This window comes from Hipposideros armiger, unplaced genomic scaffold (assembly GCF_001890085.2).
Source record: "Hipposideros armiger isolate ML-2016 unplaced genomic scaffold, ASM189008v1 scaffold_625, whole genome shotgun sequence".
In the NCBI taxonomy this organism is placed as follows: Eukaryota; Metazoa; Chordata; class Mammalia; order Chiroptera; family Hipposideridae; genus Hipposideros; species Hipposideros armiger.
In genome coordinates this window covers 1,084,094-1,103,214 of record NW_017731975.1, presented here as the reverse complement: position 1 = coordinate 1,103,214, position 19,121 = coordinate 1,084,094, and the positions used below count along the sequence as shown (strand labels likewise).

The 19,121-nt window shown below is 45.8% G+C and overlaps 1 protein-coding gene across 1 annotated transcript in view; it reads right to left on the bottom strand.

Moving 5' to 3' along the window:
• Positions 1-544: 544 nt before the first annotated feature.
• TNFRSF10A (TNF receptor superfamily member 10a) overlaps positions 545-19,121 on the bottom strand; it is a 41,519-nt gene continuing 22,942 nt past the window's right edge. Inside the window, exons 2-9 of the mRNA XM_019625407.1 lie at positions 9,499-9,604; positions 8,522-8,635; positions 7,685-7,796; positions 6,467-6,723; positions 5,838-5,869; positions 5,159-5,378; positions 1,029-1,034; positions 545-855 (exon numbers count right to left, since the gene is read on the bottom strand). Of these exons, the coding sequence (XP_019480952.1) occupies positions 545-855; positions 1,029-1,034; positions 5,159-5,378; positions 5,838-5,869; positions 6,467-6,723; positions 7,685-7,796; positions 8,522-8,635; positions 9,499-9,604 (1,158 nt within the window). The remainder of the gene's footprint in view (positions 856-1,028; positions 1,035-5,158; positions 5,379-5,837; positions 5,870-6,466; positions 6,724-7,684; positions 7,797-8,521; positions 8,636-9,498; positions 9,605-19,121) is intronic.

Sequence of the window (19,121 nt, the reverse complement as noted above, 5' to 3'; positions counted from 1 at the left end):
AGGGCTTTTGCCTCCTTTCCTCTACTTTTATATTTTTGCATATTTCCACCATACTAATCCAAGTAAAAAAATAAATACATTTCCATAAGGTTTCTATGCTCAGATAAACACAAAAATATAAAAATAGAATGATTTATATCACAAAGTTAGACATTAGTAAATGAACAGCTACCAACATGGATGGGTCTGACAATATAATAAATACAAGTAAAAAGTGCAAGTCTATTAGATGAAAAGGTACATGAACTAAAATGAATGACATCCTAAAACAACTCTCAGTACACATATGAACTTATAACTCTACTCCTCATAGAATCTTATACACATTTCCAGAGTTTGTTTATAACAATACACATTTTTATGAATAGAAATTACTTTAAGTGCACTGGAAAAGTCTAGAACATTGCAAGAGTTATATACGCTTTTGGATGGTAGTTTCTTCAAGTACTGGCTGAGTCTTCCAGGCTGGTGTCCAATCATACTTCTTCTTCCAGGAGAAAAGGAAACTAAGAATGCTCTGGTTTCCTAAAGAGATTCTTTTCACTCAGGACAGAGCAGAGCCTGCCCCATCTTCTTTGTAGACATACTTCCCAGAGCCCACCAGGTGGTCCTGAATCAACTCCTTTGTATGTCTCTCCCTCAGTGTTTCCAAGGCATCCAGGAAGGTGTTGACTGAGGCAGCCCGCCCCTTGTTGTTGAGCCAGGTCACTAGCATTTCATACAAGGCTTCCCTGGGGTTTGAGACCTGAGCTCTGGCCACACAGATAATTGTCATTGAGGCCATTAGCCTCTTGAGCACGCTCCAGGAATTGAAAATCACGATGCTTGTGAAGTAATCAAAGAACAGCTTCAGGCCTAGGTGGGGGAAAGCCACAGAGAGAGTCAGGTGAGTTGGGAGATCCTTCAGAAGAGCACAGGATCCTCAATCAGGCCTAGACCAGAGCGCCCCCTGCTGGTGCTCTGCGGTTCTGCACCCCTTACCAGCTTCCAGTCAACAGAGCATGAGGCCACCCTTGCTTGGGTCTCACCTGCACCTATGGGATTGCGGGGAGTCAAGGTTAACAGAGAATCCCGCCCTAATGGAAGGCTGATAGTCCACCTTGGAGGGGAGACGGATGTCATGGAGAGAGAGAGACAGAGAGCGAGAGCGAGTAGTGTGTGGTAGGAGACAGAGGCTGGGACAGACTGTGGTACAACCGGCCCTCAGAGGAAGGAACCTGAGTTTATCCTGAGAGTCAGGTTCCCGGGCTCCACACCTGTACCTGTGCACAGAGCAAGGGCCTGGAGGTGTCCAGATCTCTAGCTTCACAGCCAGTTCAGCCTCACCCACCAAACTGTGGCAGGGCTGGATGGGGACAGACGCTGAGCAAAAATTTAAGCTTTTTAAAATGGGGCAAACCCCACTTATCTCACTGGGGATTAAATGAGACGTGTGTGGCATGCACTGCACACTACTGGCCCAGAGAAATAGAAGGTGAGTCATGGATACGTATTTGTATTGTAATGGTCCAAAATAATAGTCTAAGGGAAACAAAAACCTTATATATTCTCCAGGGACACTGATAACCTATTTGACAAATTTAAACACCAATTTTGTGTTTTAAAAAGCACCTCAGAAATAAAGGCTGCATCCATAATGATGAAAATCTCCATATAAAACAAGGGCCAGTGTCATTCCAGGAGTGCGAATGGAGGCCTCCCCAAGTAAGTTCAATCAACACGAAAACACCTGACTGCTGTCAGCATCTCTCTGAACATTGTTCCAGACATCCTGATGCTTACAGCAAGAAGCAAAACGAAAACACCAGGTGGGAGCTTTGACAGGAGCGGAGAAAATAGTCATTATTTTATGTATGATTGTATTCTTATAAAACTCTAAGGATTAAACAACAATACTTAAATATGAACATATGTATGATTGAATGTTAAAATGGCAGCAGACAATAAAGGAGAAAAGAGAATCACAAGACTATCCAGCTCATAAGGTTATAGAGCACGGGTAATACAAAGACACAGCCTGGACATGAAATAGGAGGAATTTTCTAGAGGAAAAAACATTCCTAGTTGAGGTATTACAAAACACTGGAATTGAAAGGTTATCTCCCTTCATAAGAAAAATATAGAATATTAAAGAGATTCTTAGTAGATTAATTTATAAATTTAAGGTAGCATTAAATTATATCAATGAAATTTTGGATAAGAGGAAAGCTGATGTATAATTCTAAATTTCATTTGGGTAAAAATAATAAATTTTGAAAACAGGGATGTGAAGTTTTCTCTATCAGATAGTAAAACACATTAGAAAGTTTCATGGCAGAGTATTGTAAATAATAGAATCCCTTTTGTATAAATAAAATATGCTGGTATACATATGTAGAAACACACACACACACACACACACACTCTCACACACACACATACACACAAGGCATATATATATAAAGATATTGCAAAAGAATCACAAGAAATTTTAACTGAAATAAAAAAGCCAGAGGCTGGAGTGTGGGAGTTTTCACTACTCACTGAGAACCTATCTGTACTATGTAAATTTTCTTACTGTGGATACATATTACCTACTTTGAAAATGTGTCAAAGTGAATAAATTAGATAAAGGGATTATTGGCCATTTTTGTTGGTTGGTTTCCTGTTTTATAATTTGTCTTCATGATTTTTTAAATGAGTTGTATAGATACAAGAAAAGAACAGAAAGGAAATATAAAGGTGAAAAGAGATCACTGCCATATAACCATTCACAGGTAATAAAGGAGGGAGATAAGCAGATGAATATGGGAGACTCAGTCCCTAACTGGAGTATTTGGAATGAGACAGTGACTCAGAACAAGTCAGGGAGCTCCTCGTGTCATGTTGTTTCACAAAATAAGTTTCATTTAGATTATATAGCTATCCACTGCAAGTCAAATTATTTGAAAAACCTGCCTAAGAAATTAGAGAAATTTGTCTTATCTTTTGCTATATGAAGGGCTTTCAAAGCATCTGAGCAATGAAAACATAAATGTAGCAATAGATTAATTACTTAACATGCAAATTCTGCACATTGAAATATTAGAGCAGGGACTGGCCGAGTGGCTCAGTTGATTAAGAGTTGGCTTAAGAGCGCGAGCTCTGACCAACAGGTCTGCCAGTTTGATTCTCACATGGGCCAGTGATGCTGCGACCGAACTGAGCTGTCGCTGAGCTGCCAACAGGTGGCAGGACGGCTTAGCTGATGTAACAAGATTGCCTATTTGTTGGTGGGCTACGCCCAACCCCAACTAAGACTGAACTCAGCACCCTGAGCTGAGCTGCTGCAGGATGGCTCAGTGGATAAGAGCGTGGGCTCTTAACAACAAGGCTGCTGGTTCGACTCCTGCATGGGACAGTGGCTACACCCACCCACAATTAAGATTGAACACAGCACCTTGAGCTTAGAGGCCACAAGCTGCCGATGGGAAGCCAGATGGCAACTGGCGCCCTCTGCAACGAAGACTGAAGAACAACAACTTTGCTGGTCCTCTTACCCAATTCCCCAATAAAAATCTTTAAAAAAAAGAGAAAGAAATATTAGGCAAAATGAAAGAACAAACCTGTATGAGTGTGAGGTAACGAGAGCACGTCTTAGAAAGACTTTCATAGACAAGACAATCACTTGCAAAAATAAAAGTATTAGTCAATATTTTTCTAGTTACTAAAAAGAAGACTACTAATGTGATATTAAACCTGTTGAACTGATATGATCCAAAACTATGGATTTTTATATGTGTCTATGTGTTTGTGTGTGTATATATATACAGTAAAAAGTAGTTCAAAACCCTGACAAAGATTTTTTTTTTTTAAATTGGGGAATTGGGGGAGGAGAACAGCATTGGGGAATCAGGGAAGGAGAACAGACAAGTTGCTGTCCTTTTGTTCTTCAGACTAGTTGTGGAGGACGTTGCTTCACTGGCCCATGTTGGTATTGTGATCATTGTGCTCTTCCCGGCAATCTGTCACTGGCCACTTGACGGCCTCTCACAGCAGCTCTTGGCAGCTCACGCCAGCTGCCAGCCACTCACGGTAGCTTACCTGCAGCCCACTGCAGCCCCGCTGCAGCCTATGCTGACGACCGTGACTCACGGCAGCCCAGCTCCAGGTCGAGCTGTTGTTCACCATCTTAGCTGTAGAGGGCGCAGCGTCACTGGCCCACATGTGGGATCCAAATCAGGGCCCTGCTGCTCAGAGGTGAAGTACCAAGCCAACTCTTTATTTTTTTTTAAAGATTTTTATTGCAAATTGGGGGAAGGGGAACAGACAAGTTGCTGTCGTTTTGTTCTTCAGTCTAGTTGTGGAGGACGTTGCTTCACTGGCCCAAGTTGGCACCATCATTGTGCTCTTCCTGGGAGAGGCAGATCAGTCGTCTGCTTCTGGACGGCCGCTCATGCCAGCTGCTGGCAGCTCACCCTGGCTGCTGGCTACACACGGTAGCCCATGGCAACCCACTGCAGCAGGGGCTGCAGCCTACACCGTCGCCAGCGACTCACGGCAGCCCAGCTCCAGGTCAAGCTGTTGTTCAGCATCTTAGCTGTAGAGGGCAGTGTCACTGGCCCTCACATGTGGGATCCGAACCAGGGCCCTCTGGTGTCCCAAGCCAGCTCTTAACCAACGCGCCACTCGGCCAGCCCCTGACAAAGATATTTTACTTCTTCTAGTAAGTGAATCTACAAACATGATCAGAAATGGGGACTAATATTTATTTTCAAATTGATTCAACTTAATTTTGAAATAACTTTAAAATTCTGAACACTATAAGGAATGGCTTCAAATTATGTAACAACCACACAGTGGAATATCATGTAGCTCTAATGCCATCATTCAGCTTTCGTGGGAATGGCTCACTCTGTGGCTGCCCAATTCTATTGGATTGTCAGAAAAGGCATGACACATTTTTGCAATGAAAATAAAAAATGCCTCATGACTTTTCCAACAACCCGATATACTGTAAGGATATGTGAACACACTACAGATAATAAACAGAACACTCCGTAGAGCCAACAGTCCACATATCAGGGTGGCAGGCTCCCTGTGCATGAAGCCCCTTCCCCTGCAGGTCCTGGTCTCCCTCCATCACCATGTTCCCAGGGGACAGGAGTCCTGACCAGCATCAGCCTTTCCCTGTTTCTACCACAGTCCTGGACAAGCAGAAGGCCAGGGTTCCAGAAGGCCAGACGCTCTGCGTCCGCTGGGGACTGTATGAAGACATCTTTCAGCTCTGCGTGCTCCTGGTGTCCCAGTTCCTGCTCAGAGGCCTGCGTGGACAGTGAGCCTGTGCTGCTCACGATCTCGTTGCGAGCATTGTCCACACCCTCAGGCCCTCTTGGGGGACATAAGCACCGGAAAATGACCTAGGGAAGGCAAAACGCTGACTCAGGAGTCCACACCCAGGCTCCGTGCAGGGTCTCAGGGGACACCATAGGTTCTGCTGTCCCACGCCCTCCCAAGGCTGTCTCCTCAGGCTGGCACAGGCTCAGCACGTCCAGAACTCTGCTGCTGCCACCAGGACCCTGATGCTGTGCTAAGGGGTTCAGCACCCTTGCCTGATACCCTCATGCCCCGGGGTGCAGGGCTATGGGTGAGGGCATCACAAGCAGCAGGAATGACTGGGCTTGGCACAGCCACCAGCCCTGTGGGCTGCTCCCAAAGGGCCAGTTGCCCTCTTACACTGAGTCCAGGCCCCCAGGCGACTTGAGACAGCCAGGGGCAGCAAATAGGACAAACTGGGACCTGCCCACCCAGGGCCTTGTTGTGGGCAGGAAGCAGTTCCTGAGGGCCGAAGCCACCAGGTCCTGGAGAAACCAACTCACTCTGTTCGTGCACTCAGTGACCACTCCACAACCTGGAAGAGAAGGGGTGTCTGTCTTAGCAGTGGGGAGGGCCTCTCAGCAGCACCTCCCTCCATAAGGACAGTGCTGGGGAGGGGGCTTGGTCTGGGGGCTCAGACATTGCACAAACATCCCGGGAACCTGGTGATAGGGAAGGGACAGTCCAACTCTGGAACACACTCGAGGGGGGCGAAAAGGGAAAAGGGTAAAAAAAGACACATATCAAATCTCTGATAGGCTCTGCTCTGACCAAAGCTGTATAAACCCCCCTGACCCTCTCCTCGTGGTTCTTGTCACCAATTGAGGGGCTGACCACCTCTCTGACTTGGCTGCGGGCCCTGAAGAATGTGTCTTGCCTTCCCAGACTTGGCCATGGAGATGAAGTGACTGTCGGCCCTGAATCAGGGCGACTGATATGATCCCAACCCTGAAGAGGTGCAGGGGAGGTAGGAGATGGAGGGCTGATCACAGGGAAGGAGATTAAAATGAGGTCAGAAAAAAAAGGGGGATCTGAGATATGGTAGGGAGGGCCTTTCTGTCTGAGGAACAGCAGGAAGTGAGGGAGGCGGCAGAGAGTGCCAGCATCTCCCCATCACTCCTGCCATCCTCACCTTGACAGATGCGCCTCCTGTGATAATATGCACATGTGATGATCAGCAGTGGGACATATACAGCTCCCAGCACAATTCCAATCAGCAGCTGTGAACTGCCTGAGGAGGGAGAGGGAGCGTTGTGCGGCCCCGGGCAGGTCGCTGGCTCTCCAGGAACTGCTGCCTCCCCATTGGTTTCATTTCTTGACTTTTGGGCCACACACTCGAGGTCACTCCAGGGTGTACAGTTCGCCGCCACGACCATGCCATCAGGGCACCTAGGTACAGACACGGAGGTTGTGAGGAGGTTCTGTGAGGTAAGAGGAGGAGAAAGAGGGAGCAACCTCCCGTCCAGTGTCCCCTGACCAGAAAGTGAAGGAAGAACAGTCTTCTCCTGTCTGCACAGTGGGACCCCTCACACCCTTGCTGGGTTCCAGAAGGAGCTGAGCTTGGCACGTCAGCCCATAGGGCTCCTGCTAAGTGTTCAGAGCTGCCCCTTCTTCAGGAGCTGGGCCTTCTCTGTGAGGCCTGCACTGAGCTGCCCCTGGAGGGGATATCTCACTCCAGGTAAAAGTCAGAAGCCCGGTGGGCATAAGCTGAGCCTCAACCTTCAGGCCATCGTTAATACAAGGAACCTCTCGCCTACCACCTGTTGACTGTCCCTACAAATCACAGCCAACACTGGAGGTCAGGGAAGAGTGAATTTAATTGGCCCCTGAATCCAAAAACTAGAAAAATGATGCATCTCATTGAGATCATAGGGGCCTAGTATATGGGAACCTTCAAGGACCTACAAGCTCAGCCTCGTTATGACTTCGTAGTTTGTGCGCACTTTTGTCTTAATGGACCTTTCCTCAATAACTAAGTATTTAAAAATATTTTTTCTGACTGAATTGGAATAAAGATTGATATAACCCAGGTTGGAGTCTATTCCATGTCATTTTCTTCAGATTTCAAAAACAAACAATTCAGTCATTTCTGAGGGCTCCTAAAAGTGCCATGGGCCCTAAGAAGCGCCCTACTGTACAGATGGAAAACTCAACCTGCCAAGGCGAAAATGTGCTGAGGAGGTACGGGAAGGGGACGCTGCAAGGGACAGTGTGAAGACATGCAGATGGCCCAGGAGGGGCCACTGTGGGCTCAGAAGACCCCAAAGATGCAGGGAAGCCATAAGAGGATGTGGGGGTCACTGTGGTGGTTTCTTGAATTGTTAGGGGACCCTTGTCTCCCATGTCTCACCGAGTGCTGCACGGCTGGCAAAACTCAGGGGAATTTTTCCCAAGGAACGTTCTAGGTTTGCATTGACACTCCCTGTCTTTGGTCCGGGTGCATGGACTTTTCTCCTCTTCACCTGGAGACAAAGGGTAACATTTGGGGAATGTGTTTCTCTCACATGTCCCTCTATCCTTTTTCACAACCCAAATCTCCACCCACTGTTAACCAAGTAACATGAGGGACCATTTTCAGCACACAAAGGATAGCCACCATTCACCTGTCACCACTACAGGCACATATAAAGGACTATGATTCATTATTTATTACGTCAGGATTGGGAGGAGATATCTATTAGGTCATTAGGTCATTAAGAAGGGTGGAGTATAATCTGAGATTCCCTTGGTGGACAGGGACCCTTGGGTGACTTCCCAAAACCTAGCTCTGCTGGACAGGCGAAGGGGCCTTGGGCCTTGAAGGCTGAGGGAGGCGCAGCACCGGCCAGGAGCATGGAGCACAGGGCTAAGAGGGACCTGGACCAGGACCAGACCCATGTCTCTGCTCGAACCAGCACTTTTCCACTTGGCCACACCTTTTATGCAGTAACTAGGGTCTCCCCGTCAAGGGACAGACTATCAACCTCCTTCCAACCGATGGCCTAAAAGATTTCCCTACTGTGTGGCATGCCTTATAAAAAAAATTTCTGTTTTCATTTGATTTTATTGACCTAAGACATGTCAGGAAAAAGGCTATGATAAAGACCTAGTTGGGCTGGAAATCAAATTGCTGAGTCCGCATTCGATACAGTTCACATTGCATCACCCGACACCCTAACTGTGGGCGTGGGATCAACATGGTCTCTACCTGGACCGCAATCAGAACAGAATTGGCAAGAAGGGAGGTTGTTCGAATGATTGGTGAATTCCTTCCCCCATATGCACGGTGCACAGTCTCCACTGTATTCTGATAGAAAGAATCCTGGGAACAGAGAGGAAAGCTGGTGAGTGAATCCCCGCAGTACTCCCAGAGGTGGGTGGTGATGGCTAGGGGACACCACTTCAGGCATCAGCAGAATCCAAACAGGAAAATCCACCCTAACTGGCCTTAGTCTTTTCTCCATTTCTACATCTACCACATACCTTAGACCAGCGCTGCCAACAGAAATGTATTACAACCACACATTCATAGCTGCCATGTTAAAAGAGTAAAATGAAATAAGTCCAATTAATTTTAACTATGTGTTTTTAACCTAAAATATTCAACATACTATCATTTCAACATGTAGTCAATAGAAAACATTGAGATATTTTACTTGCTTTAATACCTCACTCAAAAAATGAAACCCATGCTGCTTCCACAGTATTCAGGTATGTCATCTGCTTCACCTGTCCTTGTAACCCCTTAACCCCCCACTCATCCCAGTTGCCCCATAGGTTTGCTTAATCAAGGCCACCCCTTGCTCCCTGGGATCATGGTTCCTGGGTGGCTCTTTCAGGACCACTCTACCTGGCTCTCAGCACCACAGACAGTGGTGGTCTGCATCAAAGTCACCATCCCCAGAAGGCCTCCCCAACCCGGTCTCTGTTCCTCCCACCACTCAATCATCTTCAAGTTCCTATCTCATCTCTCTGACTGTCACGTTCACCGTCTGACTAGATACCATCCCAGAAGGAGAGTCCAGGAGGGCAGGGGCCTTGTGCCCTCCACCGGCACAGTGCCTGCACACAGAAGGCATCTAACAAATACCTGTGGATAAAGAACCAGGAACTGCAGGAATCAGAGGACTAGAGGACCTGGAGACAAGGGTGGGGTGAGGCTTGGAGATCAGTCTTAGAATGTACCTGGTGGACACAACTTGTCAGAGAGGCCTTGTTTCCATCCCTGTGGGGCAGCTGGTTGAGAGTGAACTCTGTCCTGCCCTGTGGTCACGGCTGAGGCATTGAGGACCTGTGGAGACAAAGCAGGGATGGGCACCAGTGGCTTCCAGACTCTCCTCCCTCCCGGGTTCCTCTCACATTCCCCTCACCCCAGCTGCCAAAAGCAAACAGAACTGGGACCTTTCTTCTAGCTCTAAAGCCACATTCTTTTGTATTCATGTTTGTCCCTTGGCCTTTGGTACTAGCAAGTAACTCACACTTGAATATGTTTCTAGTATTCTTTTTTTTTTTACACTAAAACAAAATATATTTATTCCAGAAAATATGTGCAAGGAAAGTTTTTATAAGAATACAAAACCATGTGTGAGCCCCTCATTTAGAGACAGCATCCATTATTTTGTCTCTTTTAGTTCTTTTATTCATTTATTTAAAAGATTTTTATTGGGGAATTGGGGGATGGGAACAGCGCTGGGGAATTGGGGGAAGGAGAACAGACAAGTTGCTGTCCTTTTGTTCTTCAGTCTAGTTGTGGAGGACGTTGCTTCACTGGACCAAGTTGGCACCATCATTGCGCTCCTCCCAGGCAAGGCAGCTCAGTCGCCGGCCTCTGGATGGCCGCTTACTGCAGCTGCTGGCCGCTCACGCTGGCTGCTGGCTACACATGGTAGCCCACGGCAACCCACTGCAGCAGGGGCTGCAGCCTACGCCGTTGACGGCGACCCACAGCAGCCCAGCTCCAGGTCAAGCTGCTGTTCAGCATCTTAGCTGCAAAGGGCAGCGTCACTGGCCCTCATATGTGGGATCCGAACCGGGCCCTCTGGTGTCCCAAGCCAGCTCTCAACAACGTGCCACTCGGCCAGCCCTTAGTTCTTTTATTTGACCATATATGTGATTTCTCTCTCTCCCTCTCCCCCTTGCCCCCACCCCCCACCTCCCTTTGCTCCCCCTCACACACATATTTTTACAATTGAGTGTTAATACAATGTGCACACTTTTAAAAAATCAAAATACAAGATCACACGTTATGAAATGAATTCTGGTTTTAACCTGTTAAGCTGTCTCCAAAAGGAGGCTGTCAATGTACCACAAACCATCAGTCACACAGGTACAGGAAATAGCAATATAAGGATTTGGGTCAGGGTCTCTGTGCTGAAAATGACATGAGGACAGTCAGAGAAATTGAGTCGGGTCTGAGGTGAATAATGTTAATGTTATGATTTTGAAGGTAGTAGTGTGGTTATGGGGGTGGAATGTCCTCATTTGTAGAAAATATACACTAAAGTATTCAGTCATGCTATTTATCACAACAGCACTGATTTTTCAAATGGCTCAGAAAAAAAGGTTTTTGTTTAACTTTTGCAATTTTAACATAAGAGTGTTTTAAAGTAAAAAGGGAAATTAAGCAAAACAGAAAGTTAAAACAAAACCAGTCTATGTTGAGCCCAGTTCAGCTTGCAGGGATGGAAACAAAATAAAAGCAGCCCTTCCCCAGATAAAAGCCTGTCAAGTGTTTGGTGGCAGCTAAGCTCCCTGTGTCCCTGAATCCTCCCTTTTCCAGGCTGGGCCTCAGTGGTCAGGCAACCTCTGTCTCTTTTCTCTGCTCCCACAGTGCTACTCCTTCCTGTCTTTCCTGGTTCTCCTCTCAAACATTCTTTCCCTTAACGTTTTCAAGCTCTTAATAAGTTTACAGACCTGTACAATGAACTCCCATATACTCACCTCCTAGATTCTATAACTAATGTTTTGCTATATTTGCTTTATCACATATTTCTTTCTCTATCCATCCCCCTGTCCATTCATCTGTTTTCTTTTAATGATGAAATCCTGTTGCAGATTTAGTGTATTTCTCTTAATACTTCAGCATGTATTTCACTCTCTAGAGTTTAATATTATTTACAGTTTTATTTTGTTAATGGTAAAATATACAAAGAGTGAACTGCACAATTTTTTTTTTAAATTGAGGAAGTCGGGTAGGGGAATAGAGTTGGTGAATTGGGTATGGGGACTGGCCAAGTTGTTGTTCTTCAATCTTCGTTGTGGAGGGCGCTAGTTGTCATCTGGCTTCCTGACAGCAGCTCGTGGCCTCTAAGCTTAAGGTGCTCTGTTCAATTTTAGTTGCGGGTGGGCATAGCCCACCATTGAACAGGCAGCCTTGTTGTTAGGAGCACGTGCTCTCACCAGCTGAGCCATCCTGCCACCCGTTGGCAGCTCAGTGGCAGCTCAGCTCAGGCACAGCCTCACTGGCCCAAGTGGGAATTGAATTGGCAGCCCTGTTGCTCAGAGCTTGAGCACTTAAGCTAACTCTTAACCAACTGAGCAACTCAGCCAGCCCTGAACTGCACAATTCTTAAGGGTACCACTCAAAGAGTTTGGAAAGATGCATACACTTGTGTAATTCAAATACTCTATCTAGATCATGGAACATTAGCATCATCCAGGAGAATTCATCATGCCCCTGCTCAAGTAATGCCTGTCTGCACTACCACCCCAAGGCCAAATGGCCTTTATAAGATGTGGGAAGTTCCTTTCTGTCCTAATAAGGGAGAGCTTTTATCATGAAAGTGGGTTAAATGTTCTCAGATGCTGTTTTTCCATCTAATCAGCTAGTATTTCTCCTCCACACTGTTAATATAGTGAAAAATGCTGATAATAATTCAGATGTTAATCCAACACACTCTTGAAATTAACCCCGTTTCGTCATGATATATTATCGTATTTAAATATTGTTGAACTTGGGCCGGCCAAGTGGCACGTTGGTTAAGAGCTGGCTTGGGACACCAGAGGGCCCCAGTTCGGATCCCACATATGAGGGCCAGTGACACTGCCCTCTACAGTTAAGATGCAGAACAACAGCTCGACCTGGAGCTGGGCTGCAGTGAGTCGCCTGCGATGGCATAGGCTGCAGCCTCTGCTGCAGTGGGTTGCCATGGGCTACTGTGTGTAGCCAGCAGCCAGCGTGAGCGGCTGTCCAGAAGCCGGTGACTGATCTGCCTCGCCTGGGAAGAGCGCAATGATAATGCCAACATGGGCCAGTGAAGTGACGTCCTCCACAACTAGACTGAAGAACAAAAGGACAACTTGTCTGTTCCCCTTCTCCCAATTCCCCAGCGCTGTTCCCATCCCCCAATTCACCAATAAAATCTTTAAAAAAAATATTGTTGAACTTGTTTCACTGTTTTGTCAAGGATTTTTGCATCTATTTTTAAAAGGGATATTGATCTGTATTTTTCTTCTTTTGAAATGTTTTTGTTAGGTTTTGGGATTACGTTATGCTGGCCTCTTAAACCACTGCAGAACTCCTATGTCTTCTGAAAGAATTTGTGTAAGATTGGTGCTATTTCTTCCATAAATATTTCTAGAATTTACCATTGAAACTGCTCAGGCCTACAGTTTTCTCTGTGGAAAACTTCTAGATAATAAATTCCAATTCATAAATATTTAAGGATAATTCAGGTTATATTTTCATTTTGTGTCCACATTGCTAGGTAGTATTTTTCAAGGAATTTGTCCATTTTAACCAAGTTGTCTAACTTATTATCATAAAGTTATTTATAAGATACCCTTTATACATTTTTAATGGATGCAGAGTTTGTTGTAACATCCATCATTAATTCCTGATACTGGGATTTTATGTTCTGTATCTTGCTTTCTTTGTTAGTCTACTTAGAGGTTTATTAATTTCGTTGATCCTTTCACAAAACCAATTTTCCTTTTGTCATTTCCTTTTTATTGTTTGTATTTGTGGCGTAACAAGCAATAAATATATATTTGGTCTCTGACCCCAGTTCCTGAAACAGAGCTTTTAAAACTCTTCTTGTAATTTCCTCGTCCAGGCAGGTGACAGGAGCGTGTTTTGTCCTGATGAGGCTGCTACACTTGGTTTCCTTAACAGTTTCAGGATCTGGGCTGGTCACCAGAAAGACTAAGCTTGGCTTGTTCAGCCCCACCCCCATCCTTCACAGAGGGAAAGGAGGTGGGGATTGAGTTAATAATTGATGATGCCTATGTGATAACGCCCCCATGAAATCCCCAAACTATGGGGTTCAGAGAGCTTCCAGGTTGGTGAACACATCCCCATGCTAGGAAGGTGCTGCACCCTAACTCCATAGAAAAAGAAGCTCCTGCACTTGGGACCCTCCCACACCTGGCCCTGTATACTTCTTCATTAGGTTGTTCATCTGTAGCCTTTATAATAAATTGATAAACATGTTTTCCTGAGTTCTGTGAGCAGTTATAGCAAGTTATCAAACATAAGGAGAGGGTCGTGGGAAACCTTGAGTTACAGACAAGTCTGACAAAAGTGTGGATAACGTGGGAGCCCACTACATGGGATTTACGTCTGAAGTGGTGGCAGTCTTGTGGGACTGAACCCTTAACCTGTGGGGTTTGCATTAACTCCAGGTAATTAATGTCAGTGTATTCTATCCCTTCTGGTTACTTCTTTTGGTCATGCGCTCAGCTTCTGCCCTGCCTCTTCCTCCTTAACCGGCATTAACCACCGGAAGTAGGAAGTAAGAAAATGTGAACTCTAGGGACTGAGCACACGTGGTTGGCAGAGCCCAGCCAGCCACGCCTTGTGATCAGCACGTACTGTATGGTGTGATCAACGTTCACCCCACTTAGGTCAGGGGAACGTGCTTTCAGGCCCCAAGAACAAGTGCTGGGAGGTTGAGGATAACACCAGGGTTCTGGTTGAGCACATTTGTTCTTACCATGGAGTATTCTGTTCACAAATGTGCACGTGTTTCCTATAAACTTATTTAATAACACAGAACATGGCAATTTAGAACATTATGTCCCCATAACCTCACTCCCAGCATAACTTAACCCTTCCAGAATATTTTCTCGGTATATAATAAATATCCATAGAATATACAGAAACAATGACGGCAGGTTTAACCCATTTGTAATATGCATGTTTTAGAATTTAAATTTAAGCAAAACAAAGAGAGTTTGAGAGAGAGGGAGGGGAGAGAGAAAAAAGAAAGAAAAATCAACTTGTGTGTCCTTGCTGAGGCTCAGGCGCCAAGGGCCAAGAGGGGGAGCGGGGGCTCTTCCCCCCTTTCCGGCAGGGTCGCTCCTAAGGGGCTCTGGGAACCTGCTCCTCCGGACTCTACCTGGACAGACCCAAGTCACCGGGGCAGGCACCCCACCGTCCCCACTCCCCTGCCCGCTCCCAGTCAGGAGGCGCGCCTTCCGGAGCCAAGAATGTCGGCGGGGACTCACCCGCAGCAGGAAAGCGAAGATGAAAATCTGGGCCCTGCCGCCACAGTGTGGAAACTTGGCTCCCCGCGCCGGCTCAGGGGCTGGAGACCGCAGTGCCCGGGCGCCCCAGGCGGCTAGTGCTCCGTGTCCCCGTTGCTCCATGCGGTCAGGGAGCGCTCCTAGTCCCTGCAGAGTCGTCATCCTGAGTCGTCTGTGTATTTCGTGGGGGCGCGGAAGGCGTTGCTATTTGTACCCACCCAGCCCTTCTCTCCACTTAGGGCACCGCTGCAACCCTGCAAGTTGTGAATGCGAGTCAGGGCAGAGTTTTTGGAATCAGGTCGACGTAATTGTGTCACGTGAAATTAATTCCTGGGCTCATAAGAAGAGCTCTGGGCCTGCCCAATGACTCAGTTGGTTAAGAGGAGGTCTGAGCATCAAGGTTCTCAATCGGATTCGCACATGTGCCAGTGAGCTGTGCCCCGAGATGAGCTGTGGCTGAGATGCCAACAGTTGGTAGGATGGCTCAGCTGGTGAGAGCATGTGCTCCTAACAACAAGGTTTCCGATTGACCCCCACATGGGATGGTGGGCTACACCCACCCGCAACTAAGATTGAACATGGCACATTGAGCTGAGTGGCTGTGAGCTGCCCACAGGCGGCCGGATGCCAACTGGACTTGGAGCTGAGTTAGCTGCACCCTCCACAACTAAGATTGAAGGACAAACAATTTGGCTGTTCCCCTTCCTCAATTCCCCAACACAGTTCCATTTCCCCCATTCCCCCATAAAATCTTAGAAGAAGAAGAAGAAGAAGAAGAAGAAGAGGAGGAGGAGGAGGAGGAGGAGGAAGAGGAAGAAGAAGAAGAAGAAGAAGAAGAAGAAGAAGAAGAAGAAGAAGAAGAAGAAGAAGAAGAAGAAGAAGCCGCCACCCTGCTTCTTGATCAGGCAGAAGGAATGAGATGCAGACTTCCTCTGGAGGCAGCTACCCTGTGGTGTGATTCATTCAGGATCCTGCCCATGCCGATGGGTGGGGACACATTGGACACGTCCCAGAGGCTCTGCTGTGATCAAATTGTGATCAAATTTGTCCTCACCAATGCCCCTTCTGTTCATGAACCTTGAACTACCCTCCTGTCTTTGGACTACAGCCTTATGCCCACTCTCAGTTTCTGCCTCCCCCCCCCACTTCCTCTCCAACCAGCTTCCATGGAGGTACGAGAACGTGAACTTCCAGGAAGGAATATACAAAACAGAATGGCTTCACTCTCTTCCAACTTGTTCTTCAACTTCTTGCTTTTTCACTTAATATAGCTTGAATATTTTTCCATACATGTCCTTTGAAATTTCCCTCACTCTGTTTAACAGTTGCATAGATTTCCTGCGTGGCGGGTGAGCCCTGGGTTAGACTGTAGTGGGAAGCTTGGAGGAGAGTCCAGTGAGGGACAGCTGGTGTTCTAACTAGGTGAGCCTGGGTGATACGGGGCCTGTCATCTCTCACTCTTGTTCCTGATGGCAGAAGTGGCCCCTGGGACCTTTCTTGTCCCTGAAAAGTGCACAGGCTCTCCTAGTCTGAATCTGCCAAGCAGAGTCCCCACCTATGGCAACACCTCCCTCTGTGTGGGTGTTGTGGGTGGGGGGGCTGAGTGGGGAAGAGGAACCAGAGGAAGCTTTCACTACTCACTGCCATCGTTCTGGACTGCTTCAATTTTCTCTCAGTGAATATGTTTTAACCTCTTTTTAAAAGATCAACAGTGGTTAACCAGGCTAGGGGAGATTATTGGACATTTCCTTTTGTTTTTATACCTTCTCTTTACTTAAGAAAAAAAAGTGTGGTATTGATGCAAGAAAGGAATGGAACACAATAGCCTGGGTGGAAAGAGATGACTGTCCATGCAAACATCTGACATGTGACAAAGAAGGGACCAAAAGCAGAGGGAAGTGGGAGAATCAGTTTAAAGGGAGTTAAAGGAGAGTGACTCAGCACATCAGAGTAACTTCATACTTCACATCACAACAACAATAATTCCCATGTAGATAAATAGCAATATACCACAAGCCAAATCATATTAAAAGCCTCCTAAGAAATTAGAGAAGTCATCTTATCTAATGCTGGATGAAGGACTTTCTAAGCTTATGACCAATTGAAAGAAAAAAAAATCATATCTATAGATTTAACTCCTTAAAAATTTGAACTTCTGTAAATAAAAATGTAAGAAATGGAAATCAACTACGAATCTGTTATCTGCATTTGAGAAAATGAATGAAATCACGTCTTCCCAGACAAGACAAAAATCATAAAAAGTTAATTTGAAGAGATTCAAACAACTAAAACATGTGAAACACAAGTCAGTAAACAGAGAAATGCTTATTTAAGCCAAGTAATTTTTCCTAGTTAGTAAAAATGAAAACAAAACATTAGCGATGTCAGATCGAAACTATTGAACTGTTAGTTTGAACCAAAACTCTGCGTGTCAGAGGGAAAATTATAGAGGCAGAGGTGGGGCCATGGGGCTTCCTGGGAACTCTAGCTGAGAGGGAGAACAGGAGCCTAAAGTCCAAGGGAGAGGAAATGGGTGTCCGTGAGCTTGCAGGGCTGAGCCATCTGGCCCACTGACGAGCATGCAGAAAGGCCTGTGGGGGGAGAAAGTGAAGGTGGCCCAGGAGGTGCAGGAAGCCCACAGGACAGGGGACACAGATCAACCCCTGCAACCAGGGCCAGTTCACCCCTCAGGGACCCAAAGCCCCTTCCCAACTGCTGTCAGAGCTGGTCTGCACCATGCAGGAGCCCAGCAGGCCCGGGTGCATCCCAGACACCAGCTGGGAGGCTATGGGGGAGCCAGTCAGGGCAGGAGACCCACCAATATGTGGCAAGCCTAAAGGCATCAAGGGGGAAAGGAAGGAGTGAGAATACATATGAGGGCATTTTGCAATATCTAAAATAAAGGTTTATTCCACAAATACAAAGGTCCTTGATCAATAATAGTGTACCAAATCAATAATCTAAATAAGGAAATGAGGGCCGGCCGAGTGGCACGTTGGTTAAGAACTGGCTTGGGACTCCAGAGGGCCCTGGTTCAGATCCCACATATGAGGGCCAGTGACACTGCCCTCTACAGCTAAGATGGTAAACGGCAGCTCAACCTGGGGCTGGGCTGCTGTGGGTTGCTGGCGACGGCGTAGGCTGCAGTCCCCTGCTGCAGTGGGCTGCCATAAGCTACCGTGTGTAGCTGGCAGCCAGCGTGAGCTGCCATCCAGAAGCCAGCGACTGATCTGCCTCACCCAGGAAGAGCACAATGATGGTGCCAACTTGGGCCAGTGAAGCAACATCCTCCACAACTAGACTGAAGAACAAAAGGATAGCAACTTGTCTGTTCCCCTTCCCCCGATTCCCCAGCGCTTTTCCCCTCCCCCAATTCCCCAATAAAATCTTTTTTTAAAAAAAATAGGAAATCAAAGCACCTGCTCGTCCATGGAGGGTGAAAAGGTATTTGGTAAAATGCAACACCAATTTTGATTTTTTAAACCATCTCTGCAAAGGAAGCTGCATCCATAATGATAAGAATTTCTGTATCAAACTAAGAACAAACCTAATTCTTAGCGGTTAAATAGTAGAGGCTGAACAGTGTTTCGAAATTCTGGCCCATGCAGATGTGAAACAAAAGCAAGAGGCAGATTCTTGGATGGAGCAGGAAGAATCGTCATTATTTTAGGTATGACTGTACTTTTAAAATCCTGAGGTTTAAATAACAATGCTTAAATATCAATGTATCAATCTAGGTGAACATTTAAAACATGGCAGAAACAATAAATTTAAAAATGTAATTACAAGAGGATCCGCTTTATACGTGTTACAAAACTTAAAACACAAAAAAAAGTCTTGACAAGAAAGTAAAATCATTTATATGAAAAGAAACACATATACTAGTTGAGTTATAATAAAATATTTGACTTGAAATGTTATCTTCTTGAATGAAAAAATATTGAAAATTGGCAATAATATCTCAATTCTTTGTAGATTGCTTTCTAAAGTTTAAGGTAAATTTAATAAAAATTCCAATTATTTGTTGGTGGGGATTGAGGAAATCTTACAAAACAATTCAAATTTTAGGTTGGTAAAATAATTTTTGAAAAAGTAAGAAAAATGTATTTGCTTTATGAGACATTAAAATATATTAGAAAATTTCATTGGGAAGTGTATATTATAAAGATGGTGCCCAAAAAATGTATACACGTGACTTGTATTCATCTTTTGTTATCGGTATATATTGAGTATAACAAATTTTTTTTAAGATTTTTTTTTTAAATTGGGGAATTGGGGGATGGGAACAGACAAGTTGCTGTCCTTTTGTTCTTCAGTCTAGTTGTGGAGGACGTTGCTTCACT